This window comes from Battus philenor, unplaced genomic scaffold (assembly GCF_028537555.1).
Source record: "Battus philenor isolate CCGP_79_NKW_IND1 unplaced genomic scaffold, ilBatPhil1.0.hap1 SCAF_29, whole genome shotgun sequence".
Taxonomy (NCBI): Eukaryota; Metazoa; Arthropoda; class Insecta; order Lepidoptera; family Papilionidae; genus Battus; species Battus philenor.
The window spans coordinates 2122684-2132608 of NW_027181692.1; the positions used below are offsets into that span (position 1 = coordinate 2122684).

Below are 9925 nucleotides of genomic sequence, written 5' to 3' on the forward strand. Positions count from 1 at the left end.
ACAGTACAACGACTGACAAAACGTCACAGTGTGTGGGACAGAGATAGTGCTCTACGAAACCAAAATTAGCCGGTTGTCTCTTTCCAAAGGTTTATGTGCAATATTTATCGCCGGGTATACAGTTTTTGTGTTTGTATGTTAGTGTGTTGTAAATAAATGAGATTTGTACACTTATATATTTGCATTTTTATTTTAAACCTTTAACTAATTATGGCCTTTTGTCAAATCTTGATAGAAATAAATTTGATATACTTTGAAATAGGTTTTTATTTAAGATGTTTATTTTGAAATGGCATAAGTCGTTTTGTTTTTAAGTCGAGATCTATTTTTTAAAAGGAAAAAATACTGTTTAATTGATGATTTTTTGAAAAAGTGAAAGCCACTTTCAAAATAAAAGCATCAAGTAGCCTGGAGGCGGACATATAGTGGAAATCAATTTGAATTTGGTTTATATCAAATTGTTTTCTTCAAAATGTAAGACCTGTGGCGTTCGTTAGAACGCACCCATACTTTATTCAAGAACGCATCTATTTTCCTACTTTCTCTTTTGGCTATATGCATCTCACTCTGACGCGCTGCCTTACCGGTTAGATTCGTCGCTGCGATTGTAGTATCAAAAGCTTTATTGTAACCCCGTTCGAGATTGTTTTGTGCTGTGATAATTATTACACTTTTAAACCATCTGATTACGGTACGAGTGGTTCGTACCAACAACCTCATACCAAATTTAACCCTTAAATGCATGGGTATAAAGCTGGAAATCCGTTGCAAGTGCATTACTACTCGTTTAGACAAAACCAAAAAACAGGGTAAACAAGAAATAGTTACTGAGTCATCTTTCATTATAAGCTAGTAGAAACTCTATGGTAGTTTAGTCTTGTCTACTATTTTTTTATAACCAAAAAAACCGTTGACATTTGACATTTTCATGTCAAAGATGTCATTGACAAATAATCATCAAATGTCATAAATTTTTACTATCTGCGGTCACTAAAAATTCGTATTTTTCGTAAAATAAAAAATTAAAATTTTATCAAAATGACGTCCAAAGAAAATAAAGACGAGCTCGACTGCACTAAATTGGTGCGAACACCGCCTGATATGACAGTGACTGAAGGTAAATGCGTCATAATTATAAACTAATCCTACCAACTACTACTAAGGCCTCCACTATAGATTTGTACGCGATTAGCGGGCGAACGTGATTTACCACCCGACCATTTGGCGAGGAATACATGATGCGAAATAAGAAAGGCGACGTATGAAAGATCAGAACGTGAAGAATGAAAGATTTTGTGAAGAATATGAGGAAATAAAAGAGAAAGAGCAATAAAAATAAAAAAAAGGAAACAATCTTCATATCCGTATTCTTACGTTCCTGTCCCAAACAATGCAGGAGGCACAAAAGCCTACGAAATCTGTTAATGTTAATATGATATATGTATCCTTTAAAAATATAGAACAACAAATTTACGTTCTAACAGAATATAAGATATTTCTAAACTTTGTTTTATTTTAACACGAGTGCAGACACCAAAATGTTGCTAGTAACACCAGTTCCACCTAGATCATATTAACGACCAGAGAAATGGTAGTTTTCTGTTAGCCGGGCGCATGCGAAAAATCATAGAGTAATTGTTTCATTTACAATATATTTAAATAATTTATTATTAAATAGGTGATTAGTTACAAATGTAAAGGCTTTGAATGGATGCATTTATAGCTCATATGCTGTTAGTTAATGTATGGTACCCTATCCAAAAATCAATTGTTTTATAAATAATAACGTAATATTAGAGCAAGACGAAGTGTAAATTATTTACTACACCAATACCTCGCTTTGCGTCGTTTCGTTTTGCGTTTTTTTTCAAAGTTGCGTCGCTGCTTAATTAGTACTAATTTTCACTGTGCGTCGTTAGATTTTCGAGGTAGCGTTCGTCTTTAATTATTTTGAAATTTACTTTTTTAAAAGATGGCAACACTTTTGTTTCTAATTGCGCCATGTCATCAAAACTCGGGGATTCTCTTTTTAACTAAAAATCAACGCAATTTTAATACAGTTTTATTTTCACTTTGTTTTGCTAATTTTGGAGTTCAGTTTCAATTACGTAGTGTGTTGTGCTTTTTTAAAAAGAGAATTATAAATTTATATGAATTTTTACGTGATGTTTCTGGTTACAAAAAAGGTAAATATTATTCCAATTTTTTTATTGCCAGAGTTATATTATTTTTGTTTTTTTTTTCTTTAAATGTTTACTTTGTTCAATTTTCTTATTAAAAATAGTATTTTCGTGACTCTGGAACCTATCTTCGATCTTTACATGGTTGGCTATAGAAAATCTTTATTCACTTTGCGTCGTGTTTTTATGGAACGTAACCACGACGCAAAGTGAGGTATTGGTGTATTTACTTTTTGTGCAGTCTTTGTACTGTCAGTCGTTATTGACTTGAGGTATTTTAACACAAAAAAATAATTAATGTTCTATCGTTCAGAGTGATAATTTTGTAAAGGGTGATTAGAAAGGTGTAAAAACTTTGCGGACAAATAGTGAGCTTTATATTCACCCCTTTTACAAATGTAAATAATAAAGTTGTATAACTATACGTACATGAGATTTCTGCGTATGTACTGACTCATCACGACATCTCGGGAACTATTAGTCTGAGAAACTTAAAATTTTTTATGAATATTCCTTTCGTCATGCAAAGGTCAGTTAAGGATTTTTACGAAATTCTGCTGAGAAGGGTTGAAGTGGCGGGGAACGTAGGTAGAAATATCTCATTTACAATGGCTATATTTAATTTATTTCTTCAACAATTTACAACAGAGATAGCAAAAGAGATCGGCAGCAACTACCGGACGCTGCCGGCCTTCGAGAAGGGACTCTTCGATTACGTCATCACGAAGCACTACTCCCTCGAAAGGAACAAGTACTTACAGTGCCGCTGGAAGGAGTACAAGCGCGGCTACGAGAAGAGAGTCTTCGCTCCATTCCAGTTCCCCAGCCACAGGTTACTTTAGTTTTCGGTGGGAAATAATGAGCATCATCAGTTGAAAGGTAGTTGGACGGCCACCACGAGTCCACAGCACCACACGCTGGCCCTAGCCTAAAGTGAACACATGTGGAATAATATTGTGCGCCACTAACATTCCAGAAAGGGTCACGATCTTGAGGAATGTGATGTAAGAGGTTGGATGATGATCATCGTTCCGACCACCACTGGAGAAGCATCTGCTATAGATTTCCAATAGAACCGGTCGAAAGCAGCGTGCATTCAACACGTCAAACGTAACGTTGTTCGAGATTCTCAGTTTTGTGAGATTTCGGTGTACCTGCGAAAGACCACCCGGCTACCAGTGGCGACTTCCAAAGAATGAAACAAGTAATATATATATATATATATATATATATATATATATATATATATATATATATATATATATATATATATATATATATATATATTAAAGTTTTTAATTAATAAATAAAAATGGTTGAATGAAAATGAAAATTGAATGAAAAAAAAGGTTGTATGTATTTTTGTATGCTGTATCATAAAAAAAAACAAAACATTTTGTTAAAAAAATATTGAAAAATACTGGGGTCGACCGTAATATTTCAGGCAGTTCCTTAATGAAATGCTTGTATTAATACAATTAAAGGGCTATTTATACCCCTGCAAGAATAATATTATGATGGTTTCCCATAGTAACGAAACGTCTATCAACAACCTGTAGCACTAAAGGCGTTACTAGTTGCACCAACAAGACCATATTCCTCTCTTCGCTTGAAGCAGTGTTTCCCAACATGAAGTCCACGCCCCACAGAGGGGCAATTTGAGTGTTGAGGGGGGCGAAAGCCGGGAAATCTCTCGCCTGTCATCAAGTAAAGTCAGACAGGTGGAATCACCAGCGTTTGATGAATTGATGAAGAATGCTCTGTCCGAAGAAGATGGAACGCCATATCGTGGATGTTTCTAGCTCTTTACCTCATTCCAGTATTAGTCACTGAATTATTAAATAGGATAGTAAATATTATACTTCTATATTATATAGTAAAGGGCAGTGTTTCTCAACGTGGGGCCCATGACCCACAGGGGGACAATTTAATAGCTAAGGGGGCAATTCGAAGGTGGACTAGACACAACTTTAACCCTTTTGTTTTAAAATAAATTCTATGTATGTTACATACATACTTAATAATTTTAGAAATTCTTAGAGATGGGACATTACAAAAAAGGCTTGGAAATTGCTTAAAGTGTGTTGTCGGACGCGACTCGTGTGTTAGTAACTGAGGGCTACAATGTTAGTTCAAGTGTACAAGCTGCATTGTTAAAAAGATCTGAATAACTATATTTAATCTTTTGATCCAGCAAAAATGTCTCGAAAATTATACTAAACGTTACAGAGATCTTCATTTCCACACCGGGACCGTTCGCTTCCGACCTGTGGAGACAATACATCGCCGAGCTGAGTTCAGGATGAAGCTGAAACCTGGACCAGGAGTCGACGTGTTTGGTCAGATGCCAATACCCTTTGAGATGCAGATGAAACGTGGCAGAGTGGAGAAAGAGAAGGCGTCGAAAGTTAAAAAGGAGAAGAAGAAATTAAATTGAATTTTATGATAAATGGTGCAATAAATTTGATTTCTCTATTGTCAGATTTATTATCATCATTTAAGGAGAAAGACATGAGAAAGGCCTGCTCTAAATATTTGCAGAAGATTAATAGGTCCGTCTAGAAGAGGCCTGCTCTAACGTCTTCCTATGATTTTAAGGTCTGTCCACATTGTAGGTAGACATACCACATTGCGCTTGCCGGTTCTTGATATCTCTTCCAGAACCTGAAGGCCACTTGCCAATCCTCATCGTCTATATCAGTGTAAGACAAAGGCCAATATTTAGCCACTTCCGCGCATGTAGTGCAACAAAATGTACTGCTAGCCAAACACAGAGTGGCACTAATCGGTGTAACATAACTTCTGAAGATGCCCCATGGAGGGGTGAAACACGTGTTGAGTGGTTTAACAGTGGTAGTTGTGTAATTCGCATTGTTTGCCGCATACGCATTTATCAGCGGGCTGGTGGGTGGTGCACTTTGTTGCACGACTACCACTGCATGTGCGCAAGTGGCCAAATATTGGTCCTTTTCTTACTTAGGATGGACTTCCGCAAGGTAACGCCTGATTCCATTAAGTATCTATATCAGTGTCTTTGGTTAAGAAAGAAGAAATTTTTAATATAGCTAGCTGTCGCTATGAATGATCAATTAGTACCTCAGTTTTATTTGTAATGTTTTTGAGGCATACGATAGTTTTATTTCTGGTGCGAAAATAAGAAAACCTTTCCGATATTGGAACGGGTGAGGTACAATTGGCCATGTGAAAAATATGGTTTTTTTTTTAATTTAACCATAGACACTCGACTGTCTGCAATTTTTTTATCGACATTGCAAATGAACTAGAGTAAAGTACTGGAAATTGTATTTTTATCCGTAGGAAAGTTATACAAAGTATTAGGAGACATTAAAATGACGTAACCAAGGGAAACGGAAATTAATTTTAATACAGGAGATTGATTAGAAGCGCAAATTGATGCTTTAAAGGAGTGATTGTAATACTGATTTGATTATCAAAGTTAATAGTTTCGGAAATATTAAATAACGTAACGATAATTTAGTAAAAAAACCTTTTTTAAAATTCGTTTTACTACGAATTATAAATATAATTATTGATTACTATCTGTCCAGGTGTAAAATGAAACCCTGGCGCCCCTAGGCTTGACCTCCCCCCGCGGCTATAACTATTAACTTTGCCGTCGTAATAAGAAAGTTTTTTTCATATTCCAACAAGATATTTTATAAGTAGGTATAGCTTACAGTATGGTATTAGTTACGGCCTTTCTTCTTATGACGGCAGATTAACGCTCATTGTTTTTATGCCTGTAAGATACAGAGTAACATAGTTAACAGAGATGTGCCAGCCTTCCTGATAGGCGGAAAGGATACTAGGGAAGAATTCCTCTCATACTGCAAGGAAATAATTAAAAAAGTGATACAAAAAAATAAAAATTAAAGAAAATAAGAAAAAAATTAAATAGACAATAAGAAAAAATGTGATAAAATGTAACTCAAAATGTGATATAAAATGTGATAAAATTGTAAACGAAAAGAAATAAAGATAAAATGTAACATGTAATGAGGAAGGAATGAAAGGTCACAGAGTAAAAGGGAAAGATAGCAGAAATGTGGCATGAAAGAATAGATTGAAAGAATATGTGAAGAACGAAAGGAGAGAATGGAAATAACAAATATGTGAAAAAATAAATTGCCTGTAAAGTCCCTGTCCCACCAAAGATAGGGGTACGAGAGGCCCCCAATAGCGGGGGCCACAAAAAAAAAAAACAGAGATGTGCTCTCTGTTAACTATGTTACTCTGTTAACTCAGGGAGCGCCGCAGCGCCCGTGTGCATTGCACACCCTGCACTATAGGTTAAGCCGCCCTTGTACCTGTCGCTGCAGACTGTACTGCCACAAGTTATTGACCTGACGCGTTGCAATAGAAAATTAACTAATGTAACATATTTCAGAGTGATCATTTTATACGTGGTAATATAAATGTAAAAGTTTTAACACTTTTTTTGACAAATGGTAAAAAAATCAACCTGTATATATACACCAATACCTCACTTTGCGTCGTGGTAACGTTCCAAAAAAAAACGACGAAATTTGAAACTGAAATTGAAATTGAAACGCCGCAAAGTGAAGATTTTCTATAGCAAACCATGTAAAGATCGAAAATAGGTTCCAGGGTTAACAAAATACTACTTTTTAAAAAGAAAATTGAACAAAGTAAACATTTAAAAAACGAAATTAATATAACTCTACCAATAAATAAATTGGAAAAATATATACCTTATTGTAAGCAGAAACAACACGTAAAAATTTATAAATTTATTATTCTCTTTAAAAAAACTCTTCATTACAACACTACGTAATTGAAACTAAACTCCAAAATTAGCAAAACAAAGTGAAAATAAAACTATTAAAATTGCATTGATTTTTAGTTAGAAAGGGAATCCTCAAGTTTTGATGGCATGGCGCAATTAGAAACAAAAGTGTTGCCATCTTTTGAAAAAAAAAAGAAAAATAAAAAAAAATTAAAACGAACCCAAAACAACGCAACCTCGAAAATCTAACGACCCACTGTGAAAATTATACTAATTAAGCAGCGACGCAACTTTGAAAAAAACGCAAAGCGAGGTATTGGTGTACATAATATTATAGCCAATCCTTACTCTTTTATGACAAACAAAGGACGTAACAAAAGGAAGTAAGGATTAATTTTATACACATAAATAAAAAATAACCAAGCACATAAGCAAAATTTTTATTGACTCAGATGTGTCCTTTTCATATGTCTTCGAAGTGAGTCCTTCGTGGTGAAAAGAGCGTTGCAGGATTCGCAGGAGAACTTCTTCTCCCTCGTGTGTGTAACTCTATGCCTCTTGACATCCGACTTGGTGTAGAACAGGTGGTGGCAAATGTCACACTCGTGACTCTTCTCCTTCTGGTGTACGTTCTTGACGTGGTTGTTGCACAGACTCCTCGTGATAAAGACTTTGGTGCAGATCTCACATTTATATTCAGGTTTCGGTGTCCCATGAGCTTCGACAAGATGGTGAGCACGGAAATTCTCTTGGGAGAAGCGATCTTCGCAGAACGGACACGGGAAGCGCAATTTCCTTTCAAATGTGACCTTGTGGACTGAAACATCATGATGCCTCTTATCCGCTCTACTACCGAAGACTATATCGCAGTCTTTACAGCGCCAAGACCGGTGGGACCTCGTCTTGTGAAGGTTCAAGAAGACCAGGTTCGAGAAGGTGGATCCGCATATATGACATACGTGTTTCTGGTAGTGTTTGTTCATGTGAAGGTTCAGTAGTCTGAATGTATGGAAAGGTAAGTCGCATATCTGGCACTTTAACTTCTGAGCTTCTATCTTGAATGGAATGAGGAGGTCTTCGTCAGCGTCGAATCGGATTTGATGATCTTGGGTGAGGTGTTCCCGTAGTTCAGTCAGGTGATGAAGTTTCTTCTCGCATAGCTTGCAGAACAGCTTTGATATTTCGGCTTTGATCATCCTATTCTGCTGGGCGATGATCTGATCTTCTATATGTTTTAGAGGATGTTCGACTGAATGCTGCCGGAGTAATGTCATGTCTTGGAAAGCCTCTTTGCAAATGAAACATCTATACCAGCTCTTGTTCCACTGAAACACGCATATCGTAGAGTTTTCTATTAGATGCAACGATGTCTTTCTCAAAAGCGACGGATGGCATCGGCTTTTGGGTTTTTTGTTCTGTGCCAACTGTTCTGGATTCTCTGTAAAAGAATTTTAATTTTATTCTCAAGACACAAAGAGACATGAAAAGAAGTGAAGGCGTGTTTTTGTTTATAATTTTGAGATTGTTTAAAACTTAAAAAACATTAAAGACAAATTTATTTTGTTTTATTTATTTATTTTAGTTTGCTAGTAGACGGTGGAGGTAAGCTTTCCACTGGATGGACGAGAACATAATAAAAGTCGTCACTGAACATGTGCAGCGCCAGACCGGTGCACGTGGTGACCGATGATGAGTCCTTTGCCGATCGAAGACTGGACCAGCAGCTGTTAATGGGCACGATAGCATGTAGCATAAGTGTAAAACCTAAATATTTTTAATTATCAAGTAAGCTATAAATACACTACTTCATATACCTTTTGCATCTGTAACCTATCGCTCTGTATAACATGGATGCACAGACCGCGGCCCGCCGGTCGAATACTGGTGGCCCGCCGACAGCAAAAATACTCTCGTACATCCGAAAAATATTGAATTCTATTTCAGAATAAAAGCAAAAAAATTTAATTACCTTTACTTCTGGTGGTCGGCCCGCCATCAGTTCATGATTTGCCCGTGTGGCCCCTAGTCTTAATAAGTCTGTGCAACCATGCTGTATAACAAACACAACATTGGTCTCCAACTAATCATGTATAACATACGTTAATATCAAATTTGTACGACTAAGCAGGTTTATGTATAACTCACCAGTAGACCGTGGCACGTTGCCCACGTGTGGACCATTTTCACAGCCCAACAGAACTGCAGAGTTATTAGACTGCAGTTTCATAGAGACCGACTCAACTTCTTCAACTTCTGCAACAAAACTTTATTTATAATATAGACGAAATTATGTTAAAAGTTGACCTGATTACTATGGTGAAATAGGAAAACATATCTTATTAGTTATAACAAGGTAAACATGCGTTTACATTGGAAGCAAAATGTCAGTCTTTATTTATCATTCACGGGATGCGGACATGTTCTCTCGCTCTTACTGATAGTTCCTTTTACCCCATTACTTGGTAAGATGTGTTTCTGGTAGTGTAAGTACGTCGGAAAAAGTAATTACCAAAAGATTGGAATAGAATTTTTGTGATCCAAGATTATAATGAATAAAGAAAAAGAAAGCGTCTGTTATGTGCAATGTAAATACATCTTTATTTTTAACAATAGCAAATTTCCAATTAATAAAAAAAGTTTGAAAAGTGTCAAATTACATCATCATAGAACGAACGATCATAGAACGGCTGTCTAAAAAAAATCTTTACAACGTTTCTTACATATTATTTTGAATCGCTGCCCAAACGCTGTTAAAAGCACTTGAGGTTTAAAACTATTTACCGGGCCAGCTCATCAAAAGATTCTTTCTTGAAGATATCCGGTATGTTGAACGGTAGTATACTAAGACTTTCGCAAAAGGGTAATCGGATAACATAATATTGGGATCAAATATTAAAGTGAATTTGTTTATAAAATGTATATTGTTCATTTATTCTTCCAAATCAATTTCTCAGTCCTCCAAACAGTCGGAATAGTC

General features: G+C 35.9%; 2 protein-coding genes across 2 annotated transcripts; one reads left to right on the forward strand and one right to left on the reverse strand.

The window, feature by feature from the left end:
• Positions 1-1038: 1038 nt before the first annotated feature.
• LOC137926428 (uncharacterized) lies at positions 1039-4617 on the forward strand. The gene is made up of 3 exons (XM_068770027.1): positions 1039-1117; positions 2829-3012; positions 4410-4617. The coding sequence occupies exons 1-3, from the start codon at positions 1039-1041 to the stop codon at positions 4615-4617; spliced, it is 471 nt and encodes a 156-aa protein (XP_068626128.1).
• Positions 4618-7388: 2771 nt separating this feature from the next.
• LOC137926429 (PR domain zinc finger protein 5-like) lies at positions 7389-9367 on the reverse strand. Its single transcript, XM_068770028.1, has 3 exons — positions 9355-9367; positions 9094-9201; positions 7389-8386 (listed from the first exon to the last, which is right to left on the reverse strand). Exons 1-3 carry the CDS (start codon positions 9365-9367, stop codon positions 7389-7391), a joined length of 1119 nt encoding a protein of 372 aa, XP_068626129.1.
• Positions 9368-9925: the final 558 nt, after the last annotated feature.

What these genes read in the sequence shown, in the direction of transcription:
- LOC137926428 (XM_068770027.1), top strand. Translation starts at nt 1,039, where the DNA reads ATGACGTCCAAAGAAAATAAAGACGAGCTCGACTGCACTAAATTGGTG. An exon ending in TGATATGACAGTGACTGAAG is followed by an intron (nt 1,118 to 2,828) that starts GTAAATGCGTCA and finishes AATTTACAACAG; the next exon opens with AGATAGCAAAAGAGATCGGC. An exon ending in TTCCAGTTCCCCAGCCACAG is followed by an intron (nt 3,013 to 4,409) that starts GTTACTTTAGTT and finishes TAAACGTTACAG; the next exon opens with AGATCTTCATTTCCACACCG.
- LOC137926429 (XM_068770028.1), bottom strand. An exon ending in CAACGTGCCACGGTCTACTG is followed by an intron (nt 8,387 to 9,093) that starts GTGAGTTATACA and finishes ATTCTTTTACAG; the next exon opens with AGAATCCAGAACAGTTGGCA.